The sequence below is a fragment of the Cetorhinus maximus genome, chromosome 28 (assembly GCF_964194155.1).
Source record: "Cetorhinus maximus chromosome 28, sCetMax3.hap1.1, whole genome shotgun sequence".
Taxonomy (NCBI): Eukaryota; Metazoa; Chordata; class Chondrichthyes; order Lamniformes; family Cetorhinidae; genus Cetorhinus; species Cetorhinus maximus.
In genome coordinates this window covers 18,206,975-18,234,925 of record NC_135906.1, presented here as the reverse complement: position 1 = coordinate 18,234,925, position 27,951 = coordinate 18,206,975, and the positions used below count along the sequence as shown (strand labels likewise).

General features: G+C 45.0%; 1 protein-coding gene across 1 annotated transcript in view; it reads right to left on the bottom strand.

Annotated features, from left to right (window-relative positions):
* Positions 1 to 5,024: 5,024 nt before the first annotated feature.
* Positions 5,025 to 27,951, bottom strand: part of LOC144668872 (mitochondrial adenyl nucleotide antiporter SLC25A24-like) — a 67,060-nt gene continuing 44,133 nt past the window's right edge. Inside the window, exons 5-10 of the mRNA XM_078531310.1 lie at positions 26,911 to 27,069; positions 26,490 to 26,639; positions 13,759 to 13,866; positions 11,549 to 11,716; positions 6,729 to 6,879; positions 5,025 to 5,806 (exon numbers count right to left, since the gene is read on the bottom strand). Coding sequence (XP_078387436.1) covers positions 5,622 to 5,806; positions 6,729 to 6,879; positions 11,549 to 11,716; positions 13,759 to 13,866; positions 26,490 to 26,639; positions 26,911 to 27,069 — 921 coding nt within the window. The 3' untranslated portion in view covers positions 5,025 to 5,621. The remainder of the gene's footprint in view (positions 5,807 to 6,728; positions 6,880 to 11,548; positions 11,717 to 13,758; positions 13,867 to 26,489; positions 26,640 to 26,910; positions 27,070 to 27,951) is intronic.

Genomic DNA, 27,951 nt, shown 5'->3' with positions numbered 1-27,951 from the left:
AGGGGGGGAGCGGGCTGACGTCGCGCTTTGATTGACGCTTCGATGCATCAATGGGAGCGCAGGATTCTCGTGACGCCATTATGGTTGACGTCCTGCTCCTCCAAAGAGAAGACGAGATCTTTGAAACGTCATTCTGATTGACACCCTCCCCGCCAATGAAAACGTGCATGCTGTGCACGTCATTATGATTTACGGTCCAACGATGCAATGGGAACGCGATATTTGTTTACGTCACCGGGATTCATGACCCGGCGCCTGAGGGTCGGGGAATGATTGGCAGGCAGGTGAGCCAATAGGCTCCCGGAAGGGGCTGAAGGCTGTTCTGCAGCGTCATGCTGTTCTGAGTGAAGCATGTGGTAAAATGGAGGGATTGGAGAATTGAGGACAAGTTCTGGGTTTTGGTAAAGACTTAAGCTCTTGCTATTTAAATATGCAGTTCCAGTTTCTGAATATGTTTAACTTTAATTCTGTAGATTGTTCCTGTCAGAAGAGTTATTTAATTTAAGAAAACCTATAGAGAATGTACCACACAGAAACAGGTTGTTGGAGCCCAATGGACGACTCTTGAGATGTAAACACAATCAGAGAAGCAGCCAGAATCATTGACTTTAGAAATGGAGCACCAATGCAAGCAAGTTATGCCAAGCCTTTGTAAACTCACTGGTTAGGCCCCAGCCCGACCATTGTGTCCAATTCTCAGAAGCATGTCAAGAGATCTGGAACCAAAACAGAAAATGCTGGAAAAACTCAGCAGGTCTGTGGAGAGAGAAACAAAGTTAACGTTTCGAGCTGGTGCGATGAGCTCTGAAGAAGGGTCGCACGGACTCGAAGCGTTGACTCTGTTGCTCTCTCCACAGAGGCTGCCACACCTGCCGAGATTTTTCCAGCACTTTCTATTTTTGATTCAGATTTCCGACATCCGGAGTATTTGCTTTTATCTTGCGGAGGAAATTTACTGGAATGGTACCCGGGATGAGGGACTTCAGTTATCCTGCGTTTGACGGCCGTGGCAGGCCTTGTACCTTGTGAAGAGGAACTGTAGCCAAGACTCGGGTAACTACTTAAAACTAGTTTATCTACACTCTGTACAATATGTACAAGGTTGATACCGAGTAGGCACATCTCCTCTGTGAGTTGCCCATCTGCTGTACAGAGTCTGTAGTACATGACTACTGATATCACAGGTACATCGTAGTTTGCATCACTCATTAGCATATCTATTCTATTAACCCATTGCACTACAATGTGGGGAGACTGGGTTTGCTGTCTTTAGAGCAGAGAAGATTAAGTGGAGATTTCATCACGGTGTTCAACATCATGAGGGGCTTTGATAAGAGCAAATCGGGAGAAACGGTTTTCCTTCGGCAAGAGGGTTGGCAACCAGAAGACATAGATCTAAAGTGTAGTAATTGACAAAATACTCATAGTTATGATTTGTAATGCATTGCCTGAAGGGACAATGGAAGCAGTTTCAGTAGTAACTTCCAAAAATGAATTGGATAAATACGTGAATGGAAAAAAATTGTAGGGCTGTTGGCAAAGAGTAGCAGAGTGTGACTAATTGGATAGCTCTACCAGAGAGCTAAGCCACATTATCTCCTCCTTTGCTGTATGATTGTATGATGTAGTGTCTTTAAATACCTCAGATGTCCCAAATTGCATTATAACCAATGAACTACTTTTGAAGTGTCGTCGTCTTGGTAATGCAGCAGCCAATTTGCACATAACTCGGTAATAATGACCAGATAATCTGTACTTCTGACGTGTGTTGAGAGATAAAGATTGGCCAGGGCACTGGGGAGAACTTCTTTTGTGTCCTTCTGAAGCAAGCAGAGGAGGCCTTGATTTACCATCTCGTACAAAAGAAAGCACCACTGACAGTGCCACACATCCTCCATATTGCACTGGAGTGTCACCTTCATGATGGGCACAAATCACTTTTGACTTTGAGACAGGAGGTCTACCAACTCAGTATGGTTGAACATACGAATTAGGAGCAGGAGTAGGCCACTTGGCTCATTCCATAAGACCATAAGATGTAGGAGCAAAGTAGGCCATTCGGCCCATCGAGTCCACTCCACCATTCAATGAGATTATGGCTGATCGGATGATAATCCTCAACTCCACTTTCCTGCCTTGTCCCCATAACACTTGATTCCCTTACTGATTAAAAATCTGTCTATCTCAGCCTTGAATATACTTAACGACCCAGCCAGTCCTCTGTGGTAAAAAATTCCACAGATTGACTGCCCTCTGAGAGAAGAAATTCCTCCTCATCTCTGTTTTAAACGGGCGACCCCTTATTTTGAGATTATGTCCTGTGGTCCTAGACTCGTACAAGAGGAAACAACCTCTCAGCATCTACCCTGTCAAGCCCCATAAGAATCTTATATGTTTCAGTAAGGTCGCCTCATTTTTCTAAACTCCAATGAGTACAGGGCCAACATACTCAACCTTTCCTGATAAGAAAATCCCTCCATACCCGGGATCAACCTTCTCTGGACTGCCTCCAATATCTTTCCTTAGATAAGGGAACCAAAATTGTTCACAGTATTCTAGGTGTCATCTAACTAGTGCCTTGTATAGTTTTAGCAAGACTTCCCTGTTTTTATACTCCATTCCCTTTGAAATAAAGGCCCACATTCCATTTGCCTTCCCTATTACCTGTTGAACTTGTATGCTAGCTTTTTGGGATTCATGTACAAGGACTCCCAAATCCCTCTGTGCTGCAGCCTTCTGCAGTCTTTCTCTATTTAAATAATATTCAACTCCTCTATTCTTCCTGCCAAAGTGCATAACTTCACATTTTCGCACATTATATTCCATCTGCCAAGTTTTTGCCCACTTACTTAACCCATCTATATCCCTCTGAAGACTCCTTGTGTCATCCTCACCACTTGCTTTCCCATCTATTTTTGTGTCATCTGCAAACTTAGTGAAAGTACATTCACTTCTCTCATCTAAGTCATTGATATATATTGTAAGTTATTGAGGCCCCAGCACTGATCCCTGTGGCACTGCACTAGTTACAGGTTGCCATCCCGAAAATGCCCCCCTTATCCCAACTCTCTGTCTTCTATTAGTTAGCCAGTCCTCTATCCATGCTAATATACTACCCCCAACACCATGGGCTCATCTTATTAAATAACCTTATGTGCAGTACCTTTTGGAAATCCAAATATATTACTTCTACTGGTTCCCCTTTATCTATCCTGCTTGTTGCCTCCTCAAAGAATTCTAATAAATTTGTTGGGCATGATTTCCCCTTCATGACGCCATGCTGACTCTGCTTGATTAGATTATGTATTTCTAAATGCTCTGCTATTACGTCCTTTATAATAGACTTCAACATTTTCCCAATGACAGATGTTAAGCTAACTGGCCTATAGTTACCTGTTTTTTGTCTCCCTCCCTTTTTGAATAAGGGTGTTACATTGGCCGTTCTCCAATCCTCTGGGTCTTTTCCAGAATCTAAGGATTCTTGGAAGATTACTACCAGTGCATCCGCTATCTCTGCAGCTACGTCCTTTAATATCCTAGGGTGCAACCCATCAGGTCCAAGGGACTTATCGGCCTTTAGCCCCATTATTTTCCCTAGCACTTTTTCTCTAGTGATAGTTATTGTGTTTGTTTCCTTCCCGCTTTTTGCCCCTTGATTATTTAGTATTTTTGGAATGCTATTAGTGTCTTCTACTGTGAAGCTGAAGCAAAGTATTTATTCAACTCCTCTGCCATTTCCTGATTCTCCATTATAATTTCCCCAGCCTCATTCTCTAAGGGGCCTATGTTCACTTTGGCCTCTCTCTTCCTTTTTATATGTTTAAAGAAGCTCTTACTTTCCATTTTTATATTCCTTGCTAGTTTACCCTCAAAATTTATTTTCTCCCTCTATTATTTTTTTGGTTATCTTTTATTGGTTTTTATTCAATAAGATCATGGCTGATCTGATTGTAACCTCAACTCCACGTTCCCACCTACCTCCAATAACCTTTCACCTCCTGTTTATCGAACAATTTCTACCTCTGCCTTCTACTTTCACCGCCTTTTGACGAAGAGAGTTCCAAAGACTCATGAACCTCTGGGAGAAAAAAAATTCTCCTCATCTCTTTCTTAAATGGGTGACCCCTCATTTTTAAACAGTGACCCCTAGTTCTAGATTCTCCCACAACAGGGAACATCCTGTCAACATTGACCCTGTCAAGACCCCTCAGGATCTATATGTTTCAATCAAGTTGCCTCTTACACTTCTAAATTCCAGCAGATGCAAGCCTAGGCTGTTCAACCTTTCCTCATAAGACAATACGCCCATTCCAGTAATTAGTCCACTAAGCATTCTCTGAACTGCTTCCAATGCATCTACATCTTTCCTTAAATAAGAAGACCAATATTGTACATTGTACTCCAGATGTGGTCTCACCAATGCTCCGTAGAACTGAAATATAAACTCCCTACTCTTGTGTTCAACTCCCATCACAATAAACAATAACATTCTATTAGATTTCCTAATTACTCGCTGTACCTGCATGCTAACCTTTTGTGATTCCTGCACTAGGGCACCCAGATCTCTCTGCATCTCAGAGCTCTGCAATCTCTCCACATTTAGATATGCTTTTTTATTCTCCCTGCCAAAATGGACAATTTCACATTTTCCCACATTATACTCCATTCACCAGATCTTTGCTCACTCACTTAACCTATCTATATCCCTCTGTAGCCTCCTCATGTTCTCTTCACAACTTACTTTCCGACCTATCTCTCTGTCATCAGCAAATTTAGCAACCATGCCTTCAGCCCCTTCATCCAAATCATTTATATAAATTGTAAAAAGTTGAGGCCCCAGTACTGATCCTATGTTAAAGGCACTATAATAAACACCAAGTTGTTGTTGCTGTGAATGTGATGACACAGCTTGCTCTCCTGGAAAGGATAGTGAGAACGTTAAAGGTCATGGAGTTCCAACCAGAGATTTGTACGAACTGTACAGTTCACAAATCAACCTTAAAGCTATAAAGAGCAATGAGGGCTTAAGAGCAAGTGAGTTTATTAAATTATTAAAACTATGACTATATACAAACAGTGTTCCAACATCACATTCAGCAGGAAATATCTCATGCATTACCAAGTTACCCAGCCATATTGGCAACACGTAGCGTGAGAAACCGTTTCTATTTTAAAGAATTCCTGAAGCAGCACCAAGTTACCCAGATGAGCTGGTTCTGAGTCCCATCAATCCCAGTGACCCAGTGCTTCCTGTTGCAAAGTGCCTTTCAAGTGAGGACGAAAATAGGAATCTTGTCCAAGACCCTAAAATGGAAACCTCAAGCAGGTTGAAGACCATCTCCCTGACCTGATCGGAGGAAGTACTGCACAGGGAGGCTGCTCCCCCGGGAGGGAGGGAGACAGGGAGAGACAGCGGTGCTGGAGACTGAAGAATTGTATGGACAAACAATGAGGAAAGAAATTTAAGACTGGTGGAGAGCATTGAGGATCAGGGAGGACATTCTTCTTCAACTTTGCTGACATGCTATATTTTTCTGGAGTTTTCTCGCTTGCGAAGAGCACAGAGGAAAGAACAGGGCGAAGATGAGAATCGTTCGCAGCACGAGGGTCTTGGCATCCAGTTACTTTGAGGTGACACCCAGGAAGAATTTCATATACTCATATACTACATAGCTGATGCTCACAGCAGGTACCACCTTCATGAAGTTTGGGGTGATTCCTCGGTACAGGCCAGACCAGCCTTCTCCTTGCACTATCCTGGCAAACTGCTCAATCATGTTCAACTGTGGTTCATCTTTGATGACAGCTGGGGAAGGAAGATATACAGAAGCAGAGGTTTGTAACTGACACGCTAATGCTAACTGTGAATTACAGTATATCCAGCACCCTCTGCTCCCAGGGGCGCTCCCAGGCCCGTTCCCAGGACATTCCCACTACCTGCTCCCAGGGCATTCTCAGTCCTCGCTCCCAGACCCTGCTCCCAGGGCACTTCCAGTCCCTGCTCCCAGAGCATTCCCAGACCCTGTTCCCAGGACATTCCCACTACCTGCTTCCAGGGCATTCTCAACACCTCCTTGCTCCCAGTTCCTGCACCCAGGGCATTCCCGGGCCAGGATTTTCCATGCCCGCCGGTGTCGGGCATGTTCGGTGTTGTGAGCGGACAATATGGCGCGATCGGTTTCACAGCGGCGTGAAACCAGTTTGCAATTGTCTGCTCAGCTCGCCAATGCCGGGCCACGTTTCCCACCATTGCACATCGGGAATCTCTGCGCTCCCTGCTCTCTGTGCTCTTCCGCACTCCCATCTCCCACTTTCTCTGCTCTCGTGCGCTCCCTACTCCCACACTCTGCTCCCACACTCTCCCTGCTGTCTGTGCTCTCACACTCTCTGCTCCCGCGCTCTCTCTGTTCTCTGTGCTCCCGTGCTTTCCCTGCTCTCTCTGCTCACGCGTGCTCCCAGTTCCCACTCTCTGCTCCTGCTCTCCCTGCTTCCATGATGCTGCCACTGCTGTTCTGCAATGGACCCCTAGAGGTGTAGGGGTGGAGCCTGGGATTATTTTGTTCTTGCTCCTTGAGCTCTTGAACTCTGCCAGGCAGCTCCTGATGGCAGTATTTCTCAGCTTAGTGCATCGAGAATGTTTCCAAACCCCGGCCCCTGTTTCTGAGTGCTCTACATCCTCTTCCCCCAGCCTATCCCTGACTTATACTGAGGAAGACCTCAACTCTCACCTTGTGCTTGCATTCTGGTCCGAACGAGTGCCAGTGGGTAACTTGCCAGTTGACCACAGGTACTGGAGAAGGTGCCACAGCCAAGAAGCACTAAGACTCCGGGGTCAGTGCTGTTACGGCCGTATCTTTGTAAATAGCGGTTCTTCACTGTCTGTCATTGAAGGAAAGGAAATCTCATGAGAAGGGAGTGGTGCACAGGACTGGGGAAGGGCTGTGGACAAGACTGGATTAGAGACCGCTTGTGGAATCCAGTGGCTGCCTTTATTCTATCGGATGGGAACACATTCCCCTCCATGACAGCGGCAGATGTAGCTTTTCCAGAGTTAGGCTGCATGTTTTCAGCTGGTCCACAGTGTCTTACCAGTAATGGTGGAAGCAACTTGAAATAATGACAGAAGTCTGTCACACAGTTTTTAAAAATGGACAAACAGCAAAGCAAGGGAATTCTGTGGGTATTCAACCACAGAAGGCTTCACAATCAGGTCTGATCCATTGTTTCCCAATGTACAAAATACACACACACATACATATGTATACACACACACACACGCATGCTCAGACACATGTATATACACACACGTATACAAACACTCATGTATACACACACACTCTCACAGACACTCTCAAATACACATGCACACACGCACATGTATACTCACACTTACACGTGTACACACACACATGTATATATGCACACACACACTTTCATATACACACGCACGCACACATATATACACGCACATGCACACAGACACACATGCACATATATACACACACACATATACACGTATACACACAGATGCATATACACGCACCTGCACACGTATAAACACATACACTTATACACAGACACTCACACATACATTCACAAATACACATGCACGCGCGCGGACACATACGCACACACGCATTCACACACTCATATACACATGCATTAATGCACACACGTATACACATACACTCATGCACATGTATGCACACATGTATGTGCACATGCATGCACATACTTGTGTATACACACTCACATACATATTTACAAACACTCACGTATACACACATACACACGTATAGATACACACAAACACACACGCGCTCACACAAGTATACACACACATTCACTCTCACACACATACATATTCACACATACGCTCACACAAACACATATACACACACACATATATATGCATACATACACGCACATGCACAAATGCATGCACACGTGCGTATACACACACATGCATATACACACATACACGTATACACACACTCAAGCATACACACGTATACACGCACGCATAAGTAGACACACATACAAGTATACACACACGTGCGTATACATATGCACACAGACACACTCTAGCACACATGTCTACACATATACGCATGTAAACACATGTATACTCACACGTGTACACACACGTATACACATACACACGTATATATACACATGCACGTATGCACACATACACATATATACACATGTACACAGATACATGTATACACACATACACATATGCACACACATGTACATACATATATGCACACATATACATATGCACTCACACACACATGTACATACATACATGTACATACATACACGTATACACATACACACGTATACACACATATATACACACACACATGTATACACATGCACAATTACATTATCACAAATACACACGTATACACACATACACACATATATGCATGTGCGCACACACACACGTATATATATACACACACACTTGCACCTCCATGAATGCGTGTAGGTGGGTGCAGGTCTCCCATCTCAAGGAGTCTGGGCAAGGGTGAAGAACAGTGGTATTCTCCCTTGGGATCTCTGTTAATGCTGCAACCAGGTGTCAGGAATTACACAGGAAACTTTTTTATCCAGTGAGTTGTGCTGAGCTAGAATACACTTCCTGAAAGTGCGGTGGAGGCAGAATCTTTGAATATTTTTAAGGTAGAGGTAGATAGATTCTTGATAAACAAGGTGGTGAAAGGTAATCAGGGATAGGCAGGAATGTCGCATTGAGGTTAAAATCAGATCAGCCATGATATTATTGAATGGCGGAGCAGTTTGAAGAGTTGAGTGGATACTCCTGCTCCTAATTCGTATGTTCGTAGACTCGATTCACATGTTCCTTTGCATCATACTGTGGGCAGTACTGTACCCAGTTTCATATTAACCCTTTCTGCCAGACCCTTATACTACACCAACCCTCAAGTCTTTATCCAACGTATTTACAATTCTATTACACCTTCTCCCCCCTCAGGTCTCTGTGTTTACAAGTTCAGGCAGTCTGGAGGCTTTATAATTCTTCCAGATCTTGTCTTTGTAACACTTGGAGAAGTATAGACTCTGGTGTACTGGGTAAATCTCGTGAAATGGGAGGTTGTTTTGGATGGTGGTCATCCTGGAGTTTGGTTGGTTGTTCCTAATTCTCTTTTTTTTTGTTCTTTGGAGTTAACCACTCCTTCTCAACTCACCATCTGGTGTTATGGATGGTCATTGGTTTATCCCGTTCCCTATGAGGAGAACAAACTGTCATGCGCATTCCTCCCATGTGCGGTTCACCATGATGCACGTTGATGTTTACATTTCAAGAATGGAACCTCCGTTCCCACTTCTTTTACCATTTTACCCAAATAATTGATTAGCGTCCTACTTTGCAGTTGCCTTTTTAGCTTATGAATCTTTCCATTCAGCTGAGTAGCTATTCTGGTAAGTTCAGTTGTCTTTGTTCCAGAATTAGCTGCAGAACTCTTATATAAGTTCATATAACAACTTCATCTGGGCATTCAGTTCCTTTCGGAGTCTTTCATCGCTGGTTACTGTCTGCTTAGACTCTTTCAGATCATTCTTTAGATGAAACAGATCAGTGTGTTTCAATGAATTTTCCCTATCTGCTTTCAAATTTGGATTTTCTCTTCCAAACTGCGCATCTCATCCTGCATGTTGTTCAGATTGGATCAAAGTTCAAGAATTTCATCAGTTTTGATTGTTAATTCTGCATTCAAGCAACTGTTCAGATGCATCGGCAATTCTTTCTCCTGTTCCAGGCATTTTCCATTACTCTTCCTGGAGACTTCTGATGTTTGAAGTTCATCAAGTTTTAATTGAAGATCCGTCTTTGTTGAAGTTGTTTCGACAAGGTTATCATTTAGGCCTTTCAAATCCTCTTTCAAGTGTTCTACTTGTTGTGAGCGACATTCCAGTGTTCTCATCAGTTCTTCGTTTTCTTTATCAAACTCATCTTTCGTACGTGAAAGTTGGTTCTCTACACTGATCAGTTTTTTTTCTTAGCAGAGCATAATTCCTCTGCGCTTTCCTTCAAGCTCGCATTCTGTAATTGCACTTCTGCCAATTGTTTCTGAAACTCTTCAGACACTCTTTTGTGAGGACTGCTACTTTCTCTTGCCTTTCTAGGTTCTTGATTTTAATTTCAGCCATTTCATTTCTCAACGGCGCAATGGTTCTCTGTAAGTTTGAGGTATCCGGTGTTTTTCCTTCTCGTTCCTCGGACTTTAGCTCCAAATCTACATCTCCTGATCTTGCTTCCGTCTTTTCTTTATCCGCCTGCAGTTTGGAACGGTCTATTACTTTTCCTGAGCACTGCCACCTGCTGTTGCAGTTTGGGAAATGTATAAGGATTTTTAAAAAGATTTATTTTGAAGACTTCCGGAATGTTCTCTGCCTGTCTGGCACCATTGTGTGGTTTGCTTCGGAATTGCCTTCTTTCCCTTCATAGCTTTACTGGGGGTTTTGTATCCCTCTTTTTAAGCTCTGTGCACTCCACAACTCAAAGGTTAAAAAATATCTATCAAAGGCTTTTAATATTTCATCAAAACTGGTTAAGGATTCATCAGTGCACTGCACTAGGATTACTTCGTCAGCAAGTTCACCAAACGAGTACAAAAATGTACTCATCCGGACTTCCTTCGGCTTTCTACTTAGACCTGATGTACTCCAGTAATTTAAAACATTGCTTCTCCAGGACACCCAATTTTGCGTTCGGTTTGGCCCTTGCATGAGTCCAAACTGGTCTAGTAAGGTAGATTTTTGATGCATGGTCACTAAATTTTAAATGTGTATAGAGCTTTGAATGCTGTAAGGAAATCCAAGATGGCACTGCAGTATGCTTCTTCTCAGTGAAGTTTCCCGCACTTGTTGGTTTTGGCAGGCTCCTGTAGTAATGGCGTTCGTGCTTTCTTTATTTAAAATTTTCACCAGCGACTTCCTGGAGCGACTATTCTGGATCTTCCCTGCACTACCTGAGGATTCTCTGGCGATGAAACTGTCGATATCAGGCTTTTGATGGGGTTTAAAATTCTGATTATTTATTTATTTTTGTTCGGAGCGAGCTTGGCCGCTGTGTGGTTAGGGGCTGACTCGGAACTCGGGATGGTCGTGGTGCAGTTTAAAACAGCAATTCTGACTGCTGTTGACTTTAAAGTTTTTTAAGCTCATTCAGGCCGTCTCTTCGGGGGGGGCATAGGTTCGGATCCCATCGCTGCCACCATGTTGTGAGATGTGTGTAGCCCAGTAGATTGCACGAAGAGGTTCTGAGTCTTGTATAGTTTAACAGTAATCGTTTATTGACTGCTCATAACTATGTCCATATAAACAGTTTAAGGCCTAAGCTAGGAGTTGTGCTTGCTTCTACACACATCTCTGTCCAGTACAAGACTGCCCTTTACATCACACTGTGGGCCGTACTGTACCCTGTCCCACATTAACCTTTTCTATGTCATACCCTTATACTACAAGAACATCCGAGAAACTTTCGCAAAAGTCACTATTTTTTTTTGAGACTTACCTCATAGACAGCAAGGTCAATCCCAGCATAAGGAATGATACCAATTACATTCGGGACATAGCCTTTGAAAAATGACCGTGGGCCTTCCGTCCTGAACATTTTCTGAGCGCAATCAAAGATTCCACTGTACTGGCCACTCTTTCCTAGGCCCATCCTGGTCTTTAGTATCTAAACGAGCAAGAATTTCTGGTGAGAACCGCAGGATTTTCATTGTTTCGAGATAACAGCGTTTTCAGGATTAGAGGGAAATTTAGACGGAATAAGAGAGACGAGAGAAAGAAAGAACTTGCATTTCTGTAGCACCTTTCACAACCTCAAAACATCCTAAAGTGCTTTTTAACCAATGAAGTACTTTTTGATAAATAGTCATTGTAATCTAGAAATCACAGCACCAATATGTGCATAGCAAGCTCCCACAAACAGCAGTGTGATAAACGACCAGATAGCCAACATCACTTATAAAAAAACTAAGAGATAAATATTGGCCAGGACATCAAGAAGAAGTCCCCTCCCTGCTCTTCTCTGACATATTGGGATGGGGTAGAATCTTCCACACCCACCTGAGAGCAGACAGGGCCTCGGTTTAACGTCTCATCTGGGAGCGTCAACCTTTTCCATTATAAATTCTTACATCCGCATTTAAGATGAGGACCTGCCTTTTAATTGCATTTAATTGCAGCCTCCTGCCAATTGAATAGTTGCAGCACCGCCACTGGTGATTTTGTTTTCTCTCTTTAGTCTTTCATGGGATGTGGGCATCACTGACAAAGCTATTGTTCCCATCCCTAATTGCCCTTGAACTGAGTGCCTTGCTAGGCCATTTCAGAGGGCAATTAAGAGTTAATCGCATTGCTGTGGATCTGGAGTCACAATATAGACCAGAGTGGTAAGGACAGCAGGTTCCTCTCCCTAAGGACATTAGTGAACCAGAACTCGATGTTAGCTTCATGGTCATCATTACTGAGACTAGCTTTCAATTCCAGATTTATTAACTGAATTTAAATTCCACCAGCTGCCATGGTGGGATTAAACCCATGTCCCCAGAGCATTAGCCTGGACCTCTGGATTACTAGTCCAGTGACATTATGACTACACCCCTATTTCCCCCAAAAAGAAGCTGCAATTGCAACATGACATGTTTACTCAGACAGATCCCATTATAAATGTAAATGTAGGAATTTACTATGGGAATGTAAATATAAGAACATAGTGTTTAACTTTAAAATATGGGCAGCTGAACAGCTACCTGTCTGGTCCAATTATCCCCAGCTCCCTAACCCCACTTCACCTGAAAATTCTAAACCCCGACTTGCACTGAGAATGATCGAACAGTAATTTTATATATAGTAATTTATATATATAACATTTATAATTATAATTTATATATATATATATATTATATATATATATATATTTATATATAGTAATTTTATATATAGCCTTGCCTATTTATCCTGAATTTTTAAGGTGGCTTTTGTTTTAGCGTTCAAGAAAAATGTCGTTCTAACTTCAAAATCACTGCTGAAAAAATAGAACACATTTAGCAAGCTATTCATTGTTAAGATACAGATCAGCAATGACCTGATTGAATGGCAGTGGAACGGATCAAGGGCTGAATGGCCTCCTCTGCCCTTATGTGGTCAGTGATAGCCCTGTTGTTAATAATGGTGACTATCAAGTATTAGTGTGCTGGAGACACAGGAGACTGCAGCTACTGACCTGGCAGCAATCTCATAAACATGAGGAGGCTGTTCAGTCCATCCAGCCTGTCTGCCAACTAGTTAGATCCTGCCTGACCTGTATCTTAACTCCATCCACATGCCTTAGGTCCACAATCCCTGAATGGTCTTGTTCAGGTAAAATCTATCAATCTCAGATTTGAAATAGGTAACTGAGTTAGCATTCACTTTATTTTGCAGGAGAGAGTTCCACACTTCCACCATCGTCTGTGTTTCTCAGCTTCCCTCCCAAATGACCTGACTCTGATTCTAAAGATATGTCCCTCTGTCATAGATTCCCCCTGTCCCCACCACCCTGCCTCCCCTGCACCGCACCCCACCCCCGGCCATTAGTGAAGAAAAAGAACTTTCTCTGCCTGATCAATTCCTGTGAAAACCCTAAAAGCCCCCTCTATGTTCCTGGGGATCTGTAATCTCTCGATAGCCCTCGGAACTGTGATGATGTCTTCAGGTATTGTACGAGCTGCTTACCTCCATTGGGTAGATCAGGGTCTGGCTAGTGACACCAGCGAGTGAACCTGCCACAAAGCGTTCGTGCACCTCAAGTGTGGCGTGTGAACTTGGAAAGAACCTTTTGTACTGTTCAGGAATTAAGAAAAAGTCTTAGCAAAAGGATATCATCATGATGCCTTTTAATAACAAACTCAATGATTGGGAAACCCAGTGCTTCAAGAAAAGAGCAGAGGGGAGTGACACTAATTGGATCAAGCTTTCAAAATAGCCAGCACAAGCAGAATGGGCTGAATGGCCTCCTCCTGTGCTGTATGATGATCTATCAATTAAAGAGCACTTTCAGTATTTTACTTCTGATTTATTGAAACATTAATTGTTTAAACTTGAGCTCTGAAAAACAGAACTGACCATTGTTCAGTGCACTGCAGCTCTGCAAAACTGCAGACCCTCCGACAATGCAGCATTCCGTCAGTGCTGACACTCCTACAGTGTGCCCCCCCCCAGTACTGACGCTCCAACAGTGCGGCACTCCTGCAGTACTGACCCTCTTTCAGTGCAGCACTCCCTCAGTACTGACCCTCCAACAGTGCAGTGCCTCATGGCCCAGCATATCCCCCACTCTATCACCAAACCAGGGAATCAACCCTGGTTCAATGAAGAGTGCAGGAGGGCATGCCAGGAGCAGCACCAGGCATACCTAAAAATGAGATGTCAACCTGGTGAAGCTACAACACAGGACTACTTGCATAAGAAATAGCATAAGCAGCAAGCGATTAGACAGAACTAAGCAATTCCAAAACCAACGGATCAGATCTAAGCTCAGCAGTCCTGCCACATCCAGTCATGAATGGTGGTGGACAATTAAACAACTCATTGGAGGAGGAGGCTCCACAAATACCCCCATCCTCACTGATGGAGGAGCCCAGCACATGTGCAAAGATAAGGCTAAAGCACTCGCAAAAACTTCAGCCAGAAGTGCCGAGTGGATGATCTATTTTAACCTCCTCCTGAGATCCCCAGCATCACAGATGCCAGTCTTCAGCCAATTCGATTCACTCCATATGATATCAAGAAATGGCTGAAGGCACTGGATACTGCAAAGGCTATGGGGGCCGACAATATTCCTGCAATATTACTGAAGACTTGTGCTCCAGAACTTGCCACACCCCTAGCCAGGCTGTTCAAGTACATCTACAACACTGGCATCTATCCGGCGATGTGGAAAATTGCCCTGTTACGTCCTGTACACAAAAAGCAGGACAAATCTAACCTAGCCAATTACCGCCCCATCAGTCAACTCTCGATGATCAGTAAAGTGAAGGAAGGGGTCATCAACAGTGCTGTCAAGTGGCACTTAGTAATAACCAGCTCACTCAGGCTCAGTTTGGATTCTGCCAGGGTCACTCAGCTCCTGACCTCATTGGTTCAAACATGGACAAAAGAGCTGAACTCCAGAGGTGAGGTGTGTGTGACTGCCCTTGACATCAAGGCCTCATTTGACCAAGTGTGCCATCAAGGAGCCCTGAAGTCAATGGGAATCAGTGGCAGAGGGAAACTCTCTGCTGTTTGGAGTCATACCTAGCACAAAGGAAGATGGTTGTGGTTGTTGGAGGTCAGTCATTTCAGTTCCAGGACATCACTGCAGGAGTTCCTCAGGGTAGTGTCCGAGATGCAACCATCTTCAGCTGCTTCGTCAGTGACCATCCTTCCATCATAAGGTCAGAAGTGGGGATGTTCGCTGATGATTGCACAATGTTCAGCACCATTTGCAACTCCTCAGATACTGAAGTAGTCCATGTCCAAATGCAGCAAGACCTGAACAATATCCAGGCTTGAGCTGACAAGTGGCAAGTGACATTCATGGCACACAAGTGCCAAGCAATGACCATCTCCAACAAGAGAGAATCTAACCATCTCCCCTTGATATTCAATGACATTACCATCACTGAATCCCCCACGATCAACATCCTGGGGGTTACCATTGACCAGAAACTGAACTGGACCAGCCATATAAATACTGTGGCTACAAGAACTAGTCAGAAGCTAGGAATCCTGCAGCAAGTAACTCCCCAAAGCCTGCCCACAAAGCACAAGTCAGGAGTGTGATGGAATAATCTTCACTTGTCTGGAGGATGAGTGCAGCTCCAACAACACTCGGGAAGCTTGACACCATCCGGGACAAAGCAGTCCACTTGTTTGGCACGTTCACAAACATTCACTCCCTCCACCACCAACGAACAATGGCGGCAGTATGTACCATTTACAAGATGTGTTGCAGGAACTTAAGGCTCCTTAGACAGCACCTTCTAAACCCACAACCGGCTACCATCTAGAAGGACAAGGACAGCAGATAGATGGGAACATCCCCACCTGGAAGTTCCCCTCCAAGCCACACACCATCCTGACTTGGAAATATATCGCCGTTCCTTCACTATCGCTGGGTCAAAATCCTGGAACTCCCGCCCTAACAGCACTGTGGGGGTATCTACACCACAGGGACTGCAACGGTTCAAGAAAGCAGCTCACCACCACCTTCTCAAGGGCATCTAGGGATGGACAATAAATGCTGGCCTAGCCAGCAACGCCCACATCCCATGAATGAATAAAAAAAATCCCAGTCACATCGGCAGAGATGGGAATCCAAGCATGGAACGCTGGTAGTGCAGACTTAAGCAGAGATGTTGGAAAGTCCAGTGGGTCAGTGCAGGGTCTGATGGGGGAAGTCATGCTGGGTGAGTGAGATGGAGGTCAAGTCCCACAGCCATCTGCTGATGACCCACATATTAATCCCTGACATTGTCGAGGTTAAATTTTTGACTGTCTGACAGATCCACTTTGATGGAGCAAACCTTTGCCTATGGGAATAAATGAGAGACATTGGTAATTGCGCGACCTCTCTCAGGGAGTGACCACCGACCCCACATTGTACTACAGTCTCGAGAGAGTGAGCTCAGAGGATCACTTGTCAGGTCTGCTGTATGGTGTAGTGTGGTGTACTGGTTATGTTACCCAAGTAGTAATGCACAGAACCAGAGTTTAAATTGCAGCCTGACTATCTGAGAATTTAAATTTAGTTTAAACAATGTTAATGGAATCATGACTGCACGAAAGTGTTTCCATTGTTCCACAGACAGTGATTGAGGTTAGGAGTTCATTTATGAATAGGCTGGATAAAGGCATGAAGGAAAGTGTAGAGTTGGAATATAAGAACACCAGACTTAGGAGCAGGAGTAGGCCATTCAGCCCTCCGAGCCTGTTCTGTCACTCGCTAAGACCATGACTGACCTGATTGTAGCCTCAATCCACTGTCTATCCCCCATAACTCTTGACTCCCTTGTCAATCAAAAATCTGTCTACTCAGCCTTGAAGAAATTCAATGACCCAGCCTCTACTGCTCCTTAGGGAAGAGAATTCCACAGACGAATGTTCCTCTGAGAGAAACATTTCTCCTTATCTCGTCCTAAAAGGGAGACCTCTTATTCTTAAACTGTATCTCCCTAGTTCTAATATTCCCAACAAGGGGAAACATCCTCCTGGTATCTATACTGTCAAGCCCCCTCAGGATCTTCAATGTTTCGTTAAGATCACCTCTCATGCTTCTAACCTCCAATGGACACAGACCCAACCTGTCCAACCTTTCCTCGTAGGATAAGTCTTCATTCCAGGAATGAGTCGAGTGAACCTTCTCTGAACTGCTTCTGACGCAATTATATCTTTTTTCAAATGAGTCCAAAACTGTACACAGTATTCCAGATGTAGTCTCACCAAGGTCCTGTACAGCTGAAGTAAAACTTCCCTACTTTTATATTCCATTCCCCTTGCAATAAATGCCAACATTCCATTTGCTTTCCTAATCACTTGCTGTACCTGCATACTAACTTTTTGTGATTCATGTACCAAGACACCCAGATCCCTCTGAACCACTGAGTTCTGCAATCTCTCTCCATTTAAATAATAAACTGCTTTTCAATTCTTCCTGCCAAAGTGGACAAGTTCACATTTCCCACATTTTACACCATCTGCCAAATTTTTGCCCATTCACATAACCTGTCTATATCTCGTTGTAGACTCTCTACCTCCTCTTGACAGCTTACTTTCCTACCCATCTTGGTGTCATCAGCAAATTTAGCAATTTAGTTGGAGGCCCATGTGGAGCACACACCAGATGGACTGAATGGCCTACCAAAACAAAATAAAAACAGAATTACCTGGAAAAACTCAGCAAGTCTGGCAGCATCGGTGGAGAAGAAATCAGTCAACGTTTCGAGCCCTCATGGCCCTTCAGCAGAACTGAAGCATAGTTTCAACAAGGGAGAAATATAAATTGGTTTAAGGTGGGTGGGGGGGAAGAGACACATTGAGGGTGTGGTGTGAGCAGATAATCAAAAGATGTCAGAGACAAAAGGGTCAAAGAGGTGTTGAAGGTGGTGGTCTTTGTCTGAGAAAAGTGCTAATTAAGAATGCAAGACAGGATATTCAAAGTACAGCTCTAGTGGGGGTGGGGTGGAAAGACTAAAGGTTTTAGTTTTAGATTTAAAAATAATGGAAATAGGTGGGGAAAGAAGAATCTATATAAATTATTGAAAAAAAAGGCGGGTGGGGGGGGGAAAAGAAACGGGGTGGGGATGGGGGGGAGGGGGAGCTTAAGATCTAAAGTTGTTGAATTCAATATTCAGCCCAGAAGGCTGTAAAGTGCCTAGTCGGAAGATGAGGTGCTGTTCCTCCAGTTTGCGTTGGGCTTCACTGGAACAATGCAGCAAGCCAAGGACAGACATGTGGGCAAGAGAACAGGGTGGAGTGTTAAAATGGCAAGCGACAGGGAGGTTTGGGTCTTTCTTGCGGACAGACCGCAGGTGTTCCGCAAAACGGTCGCCCAGTTTGCGTTTGGTCTCTCCAATGTAGAGGAGACCGCATTGGGAGCAACGAATGCAGTAGACTAAGTTAGGGGAAATGCAAGTGAAATGCTGCTTCACTTGAAAGGAGTGTTTGGGCCCTTGGACGGTGAGGAGAGAGGAAGTGAAGGGGCAGGTGTTGCATCTTCTGCGTGGGCATGGGGAGGTGCCCATGCAAAGGACTTAGCAAAGGACTTAGTTTCATACCCTTACGCCCTCATCTCAATGAATTTCGGGCTCGGCATGATGCTGAACTCTTCTTCCGCCGTCTTCGTCTCCGTGCTCACTTCTTTGGGCAGGAGTCCTCTCCCCGTTCAACGGATCCTTTTACCCACCTCCAATATTCTCCCTCCACTTGGACCCCTCCCTCTGGATTCTTACCTTCTCTTGATCTTTTCATTGAGAACTGTCGGCGTGACATTAGCCGTCTCAATTTCTCTGCTCCTCTCACCCATTCTAATCTGTCTCTCTCTGAACTCACTGCACTCCGTTCTCTCAGGTCCAACCCCAACATTGTCATCAAACCCGCTGACAAGGGTGGTACTGTTGTTGTCTGGCGCATTGACCTCTACCTCGCGGAGGCTGAGCGTCAACTCGCAGACGTTTCCTCCTACCTCTCCCTGGACCATGACCCCACCACAGAACATCAAGCCATTGTTTCCAGGACTGTCACTGACCTCATCTCCTCTGGAGATCTTCCTCCCACAGCTTCCAACTTGATAGTCGCCCAACCTCGGACGGCCCGCTTCTACCTCCTACCCAAAATCCACAAACAGAACTGTCCTGGCAGACCGATCGTGTCAGCCTGTTCCTGCCCCACGGAACTCATTTCTCGTTATCTTGACTCCCTTCTCTCTCCCCTTGTCCAGTCCCTTCCCACCTACATCCGTGATTTCTCTGACACCTTACGTCACATCAACAATTTCCAGTTCCCTGGCCCCAACCGCTTCCTCTTCACCATGGATGTCCAATCCCTCTACACCTCCATCCCCCACCAGGATGGTCTGAGGGCCCTTAGCTTCTTCCTTGAACAGAGGCCCCAACAATCCCCATCCACCACTACTCTCCTCCGTCTGGCTGAACTTGTTCTCACACTGAACAATTTCTCCTTTAACTCCTCTCACTTCCTCCAAATAAAAGGTGTGGCTATGGGTACCCGCATGGGCCCCAGCTATGCCTGTCTCTTTATGGGGTATGTGGAACATTCCTTGTTCCAGTCCTACTCCGGCCCCCTCCCACAACTCTTTCTCCGGTACATCGATGATTACTTCGGTGCTGCTTCATGCTCTCGTCGGGACCTGGAAAAATTTATTAATTTTGCTTCCAATTTCCACCCCTCCATCATCTTCACATGGTCCATCTCTGACACTTCTCTTCCCTTCCTTGACCTCTCTGTCTCAATTTCTGATGATAGACTGTCCACCAATATCCATTACAAGCCTACCGACTCCCACAGCTACCTCGACTACAGCTCCTCACACCCCACTTCCTGTAAAGACTCCATCCCATTCTCTCAGTTCCTTCGCCTCCGTCGCATCTGTTCTGATGACGCTACCTTCAAAAACAGCTCCTCTGACATGTCCTCCTTCTTCCTTAACCGAGGTTTTCCATCCACGGTCGTTGACAGGGCCCTCAACCGTGTCCGGCCCATATCCCGCGCATCCTCCCTCACGCCTTCTCCTCCTTCCCAGAAACATGATAGGGTCCCCCTTGTCCTCACTTATCACCCCACCAGCCTCCGCATTCAAAGGATCATCCTCCGCCATTTCCGCCAACTCCAGCATGATGCCACCACCAAACACATCTTCCCTTCACCCCCCTTGACGGCATTCCGTAGGGATCGTTCCCTCCGGGACACCCTGGTCCACTCCTCCATCACCCCCTACTCCTCAACCCCCACTTATGGCACCTCCCCATGCCCACGCAGAAGATGCAACACCTGCCCCTTCACTTCCTCTCTCCTCACCGTCCAAGGGCCCAAACACTCCTTTCAAGTGAAGCAGCATTTCACTTGCATTTCCCCTAACTTAGTCTACTGCATTCGTTGCTCCCAATGCGGTCTCCTCTACATTGGAGAGACCAAACGCAAACTGGGCGACCGTTTTGCGGAACACCTGCGGTCTGTCCGCAAGAAAGACCCAAACCTCCCTGTCGCTTGCCATTTTAACACTCCACCCTGTTCTCTTGCCCACATGTCTGTCCTTGGCTTGCTGCATTGTTCCAGTGAAGCCCAACGCAAACTGGAGGAACAGCACCTCATCTTCCGACTAGGCACTTTACAGCCTTCTGGGCTGAATATTGAATTCAACAACTTTAGATCTTAAGCTCCCCCTCCCCCCATCCCCACCCCGTTTCTTTTCCCCCCCCCACCCGCCTTTTTTTTCAATAATTTATATAGATTCTTCTTTCCCCACCTATTTCCATTATTTTTAAATCTAAAACTAAAACCTTTAGTCTTTCCACCCCACCCCCACTAGAGCTGTACTTTGAATATCCTGTCTTGCATTCTTAATTAGCACTTTTCTCAGACAAAGACCACCACCTTCAACACCTCTTTGACCCTTTTGTCTCTGACATCTTTTGATTATCTGCTCACACCACACCCTCAATGTGTCTCTTCCCCCCCACCCACCTTAAACCAATTTATATTTCTCCCTTGTTGAAACTATGCTTCAGTTCTGCTGAAGGGCCATGAGGGCTCGAAACGTTGACTGATTTCTTCTCCACCGATGCTGCCAGACTTGCTGAGTTTTTCCAGGTAATTCTGTTTTTATTTTGTTTTGGATTTCCAGCATCCGCAGTAGCTTTTAGCTTTTTGTTTTTATCTGAATGGCCTACCAGTTAGCTTAACATCTGTCATTGGGAAAATATTGGAGTTTATTATAAAGGATGTAATAGCAGAGCATTCACAGAATCACACAGTGCAGAAGAGGCCCTTCGGCCCATGGAGTCTGCACCGACACGTGAGAAACACCTGCCCTACCTACCTACCTAATCCCATTTACCAGCACTTGGCCCATAGCCTTGAATGTTATGACGTGCCAAGTGCTCATCCAGGTACTTTTTAAAGGATGTGAGGCAACCCGCCTCCATCACCCTCCCAGGCCGAGCATTCCAGACCGTCACCACCCTCTGGGTAAAAATGTTTTTCCTCACATCCCCCCTAAACCTCCTGCCCCTCACCTTGAACTTATGCCCCCTTGTGACTGACCCTTCAACTAAGGGGAACAGCTGCTCCCTATCCACCCTGTCCATGCCCCTCATAATCTTGTACACCTCGATCAGGTCACCCCCTCAGTCTTCTCTGCTCCAACGAAAACAACCCAAGGCTATCCAACCTCTCTTCATAACTTAGATGTTTCATCCCAAGCAACATCCTGGTGAATCTCCTCTGGTGCAATCACATCCTTCCTATAATGTGGCGATCAGAACTGCACACAGTACTCCAGCTGTGGCCTCACCAAGGTCCTATACAACTCCAACATGACCTTCCTACCTTTGTAATCTATGCCTCGGTTGATAAAGGCAAGCGTCCCATATGCCTTTTTCACCACCCCACTAACATGCCCCTCTGTCTTCAGAGATCTATGGACACACACGCCAAGGTCCCTTTGTTCCTCAGAACTTCCTAGTGCCATGCTGTTCATTGAATACTTCCTTGTCAAATTACTCCTTCCAAAGTGTATCACCTCACTTTTCAGGGTTAAATTCCATCTGCCACTTATCTGCCCATTTGACCATCCTGTCTATATCTTCCTGTAGCCCAAGACACTCAACCTCACTGTTAACCACCTGGCCAATCTTTGTGTCATCCGCAAACTTACTAATCCTACCCCCCACATAGTCATCTATAAATGACAAATAATAGGGGACCGAGCACAGATCCCTGTGGTACGCCACTGGACACTGGCTTCCAGTCACTAAAGCATCCTTCTGTCGTCACCCTCTGCCTCCTACCACAAAGCCAATTTTGAATCCACCTTATCAAATTACCCTGTATCCTATGTGCCTTTGCCTTCTTTATAAGTCTCCCATGTGGGACCTTGTCAAAGGCTTTGCTGAAATCCATTTAAACTACATCAACTGCACTACCCTCATCTACACACCTGGTCACCTCCTCAAAAAATTCAATCAAATTTGTTAGGCATGACCTCCCTCTGACAAAGTCATGCTGACTATCCCTGATCAAACCTTGCCTCTCCAAGTGTAGATAGATACTCTCCTTCAGAAATTTCCCCAATAGTTTCCCTACCACTGACGTGAGACTCACTGGCTTATCTCTACAACCCTTCTTGAATAGCGGAACCACATTAGCTGTTCTCCAGACCTCTGGCACCTCCCCCGTGGCCAGAGAGGAATTAAAAATTTGGGTCAGAGCCGCTGCGATCTCCTCCCTTGCCTCCCTTATCAGTTTGGGACACAAATCATCCGGACCTGGAGATCTGTCCACTTTTAAGCCTGTCAACACCTCCAATACCTTGTCACTCCCTATATCAATTTGCTTAAGAACCTCGCAGTCTCTCTCCCCGAGTTTGAAACCTTAATCCTCATTCTCTTGGGTGAAGACGGACGTGAAGTATTCATTCAACACTCTAATGGTGTCCTCTGGCTCCACCCATAGATTGCCCTTATGCCTTGTCCCTTATGGGCCCTACTCTTTCCCTGGTTATCCTCTTCCCATTGATATACTTATAGAATATCTTGGGATTTTCCCTACTTTTATCAGCCTGAGCTTTCTCATATCCCTTCTTTGCTCTTCTAATTGCTTTCTTAAGCTCCACCCTACACTGTCTGTACTCCACTAATGCCTCTGCTGATTTGCATCCCTTGTACCTGCTAAAAGCCTCTCTTTTCCTTCTCATCGTAACCTGAATATCTCTGGTCATCCATGGTTCTCTGGGCTTGTTACTCCTTCCTATCACCCTAGAGGGAACATGTTGAGCCTGTACCCTCCCCATTTCCTTTCTGAACACTCCCCACTACTCCTCTTTATATTTCCCCACAAGTAACTGTTCCCAGTCTACTTGGCCAGATCCTGCCTTATTTTACTAAAATCCACTCTCCCTCAATCCAAAACATTTTTTTGCAACTTGTCTATTTCTTTGTCCATAACAAGCTTAAATTGTACCATGTTGTGATTGCTATCACTAAAATGCTCGCCCACCACCACCTCAGCCAACTGTCCGGCTTCATTCCCCAGAATTAGGTCCAGCAATGCACCGTCCCTTGTTGGACCCTCTACATATTGACCTAAAAAGTTCTCCTGTACACATTTCAAGAAATCCACTCCATCCAAGCCCTTAACACAATGTCTATCCCAATTAATGTTGGGAAAGTTGAAATCACCTAATATAATTACTCTATTGTTATTGTTTTTACACACCTCCACAAATTGTGCACATATTTGCTCCTCAATTTCCCGCTGACTATCTGGGGGTCTATAATAAACACCTAATAATGTGGTTGCCCCTTTTTTATTCCTAAACTCTACCCACAAAGCTTCATTCGATGCCCCCTCCAAGATATCATCTCTCCTTACTGCAGTAACTGACTCCTTAACTAATAATGCAATGCCGCCTCCTCTTTTATCCCCTCCCCTGTCTCACCTGAAGATTCTATATCCCGGAATGTTGAGCTGCCAATCTTGCCCCTTCCTCAACCACGTCTCAGTGATGGCTACTATATCACAATCCCACTTGTCAATCCTCACCCTTAACTCATCTGTTTTACCTGTAATACTCCTGGCATTAAAGTAGAGGCCATCCAGCCTTGCCTTACTCCCTTGAAACTTAATGCAGCTGTACTCCCTCTGACTTGATTGTTTTACTGTATTATGATGTGTCCCTATTCTGCTAACACTCTGTGTCCCCTCCCCCTGTCAAATTAGTTTAAACTCCTCCCAACAGCACTAGCAAACCCGCCCGCAAGGATGTTAGTCCCGCTCTAGTTCATCCCGCTTGTACAGGTCCCACCTTCCCCAGAAACGGTCCCAGTGATCCAGGAATCTAAAACCCTCCCTCCTGCACCAACTCTTAAGCCACGTATTCATCTGTACTATTCTCCTATTTCTGAGCTCGCTAGCACATGGCACTGGGAGTAATCCAGAGATTACAACCCGAGAGGTCTTGCTTTTTAGTCTACTGCCTAACTCCCTGAATTCTTGATGCAAGACCTCATCCCTCTTTCTACCTATGTCATTGGTACCAACATGTACCATGACCTCTGCCTTATCATGACCTCTGCCTTATCATTTATGTATTTAGAAATACATAATCTAATCAAGCAGAGAGAGCATGATTTCATGAAGGGGAAATCATGCTTAACAAATTTATTAGAATTCTTTGAGGAGCTAACAAGCAGGATAGATAAAGGGGAACCAATAGATGTAATCTATTTGGATTTCCAAATGGCATTCAATAAGGTACCGCACATAAGGCTACTTAATAAGATAAGAGCCCATGGTGTTGGGGGTAGTATATTAGCATGGATAGAGGATTGGCTAACTAATAGAAGACGGAGAGTTGGGATAAAGAGTCATTTTTGGGATGGCAACCTGTAACTAGTGGAATGCCACAGGGATCAGTGCTGGGGCCTCAATTATCTACAATATATATTAATGACTTAGATGAAGGAAGTGAATGTACTATAGCCAAGTTTGCAGATGACACAAAAATAGGCGGGAAGGCAAGTGGTGAGGATGACACAAGGAGTCTTCAGAGGGATATAGATGGGTTAAGTAAGTGGGCAAAATCTTGGCAGATGGAATATAATGTGGGAAAATGTGAGGTTATGCACTTTGGCAGGAGCTGAATATTATTTAAATGGAGAAAGACTGCAGAAAGCTGCAGCACAGAGGGATTTGGGAGTCCTTGTGCATGAATCCCAGAAAGCTAACATACAAGTTCAGCAGGTAATAGGAAAGGCAAATGGAATGTTGACCTTTATTTCAAAGGAATGGAGTATAAAAACAGGGAAGTCTTGCTAAAACTATACAAGGCACTAGTTAGACCACACCTAGAATACTGTGAACAAATTTGGTCCCCTTATCTAAGGAAAGATATACTGGCATTGGAGGCAGTCCAGAGAAGGTTCACTAGGTTGATCCCCGGTGTGGAGGGATTTTCTTTTGAGGAGAGGTTGAGTAGGTTGGGCCTGTACTGATTGGAGTTTCGAAGAATGAGAGGTGACCTTATTGAAACATATAAGATTCTTAGGGGGTGCTTAACAGAATAGATCTGAAAGGTTGTTTCCCCTTGTGGGAGAGTCTAGGACCAGATGGCATAATCTCAGAGAAAGGGGGTACAGAGATGAGGAGAAATTTCTTCTCTGAGAGTAGTCAGTCTGTGGAATTCTTTACCACAGAGGACTGTAGAGGCTGGGTCGTTAAGTATATTCAAGGCTGAGATAGACAGATTTTTAATCAGTAAGGGAATCAAGTGTTATGGGGACAAGGCAGGAAAGTGGAGTTGAGGATTATCATCCGATCAGCTATGATCTCATTGAATGGCAGAGCAGACTCGATGGGCTGAATGGCCTACTTCTACTGCTACATCTTATGTTCTTATTTCTTGTGCTGCACTGGGCAGTGTCAGCTTAGATTTTTGTGTTCAGATCTCTGGAGAGGGACTCGAACCCACACCTTTCTGACTCCGAGGTGAGATTTCACCCTGAGCCACAGCTCACACTACAAGAATGCCTGAGGAAAGGTCTAGGAGACAGAATGAGCCCAGAATCTCCCAAAATGAACAATCATCTCTGTTGATAGTGTTTTGGATTGCATTTATGGGCCAAACAAGATCAGTAAGGTTCTACATGAGCTCTAAATCACTGCGCATGCCCCTCTCCCCTCCTCAGTACCTGTTCGTAAGCCATAAATTTGATGCCTGTTTCTGGAGTGATTTTCAGGACATTGACTCCGTTACCCCGCCACAGTGACATGTAGCCTCCTTCTCTCACCATCATCATCCACACGCCAATCAGGTTTAACTTCTGCTTGGCAGCAAAGACCTGGAGAGGAGAGGAACAAGCAATCTTCACCGTTTAGTTTAAACATTTCCTCGTGCTTGAAGGACTGGTTCTAATATGGTGGACACTGATGGTGAGTTACTCATTCTCCTCTCCTGCACAATCGGAGGTGTCACCAAGTGTTTTTACACTGGGAGAGGAGAAAGCCAAGGGACTCGATCACCCAATCCCCATCACTCTCACTGGCCTCAACGCCCTCCCGAAGTCTCCAGAGAAACTGCCCATTCTGCTGCTGTCAATGACTGTACTTCACCTGCATGTAGATTTTGAGCCTGTCCAGGGGGGCAGTACATGTGCGTGACACTGCACCCGCCATAGCTCCAGCAAGAAGCTGCCTCCACCATGATCCACTCCTCCTCTCCGTCTCTGAGAACTCATCCACGATGGTCAGCGACTCGCCGATGTCCATGAACTGCAAGCCAAGATAAGCAGAGTTTAAAACGGGGCACCTTTTTACTTAAAGGGACAAACTCTCTCTTGAAGCTGCCCTGGAATACTCCCAGTTATACCCAAAGAACAGAACTCAGTGTCAGTTTGAAACCTGGAACTCTCTTCCCCAAAGCTGGGGTCAGCTAGAAATGTCCAAACTGAGATGGATAGATTTTTGTTAGGTAAAGTATTCAGGGATATGAAACCAAGATAAGTCAGTGGAAGTAGAATACTAATCAACCCGGATCTAACTGAATGGCAGGATGGACTTGAGGAGCTGAATGGTCTCCTCCTGGTCCCTATAATAGTCGCCATTGTGCGTGAGCCTTACCATTGAGTGTGAGAAGCTCATCAGAGTTAGACTCTGTCCTGGCTTCACAAACACGTGTGACCCTCCAGAAAAGGGATCATTGCAGAGTAACCAGGACTGGGAATCTTGGCCAATTCTCTGAGTGAGGGGGATTTGAATTTTTGCAGCTCATCACAGCTGAGCTGAGATGCTCTATCTACAAGAGAACCTGAGGGATTCCTGGACAAATAAAGACCAGAGACCACCTCATTTACCTTCCACCATCCTGGTTGTCACATTATTGTCTAATCACAGTGATCAATCTTTATCACTGAAAATACAACAGACCCAGACATGAAGTGAGGTAAACCTGCAGTGGTGGAGAGCTTTGGAAATCATAGAGCCAAAGACATCTGTTCCTCTCACACATCCTACACTCACCGCACGGCAGGTCCGAAGTTATTATACACTGGATCTCAAAGGGTTTTCTGAAAGCAATCTATCTAATTTGAATGCATCAACACAAACAGCTTCCACGGTCTCTCTAGGGAAACCTATTTGATCGATTGACCACAG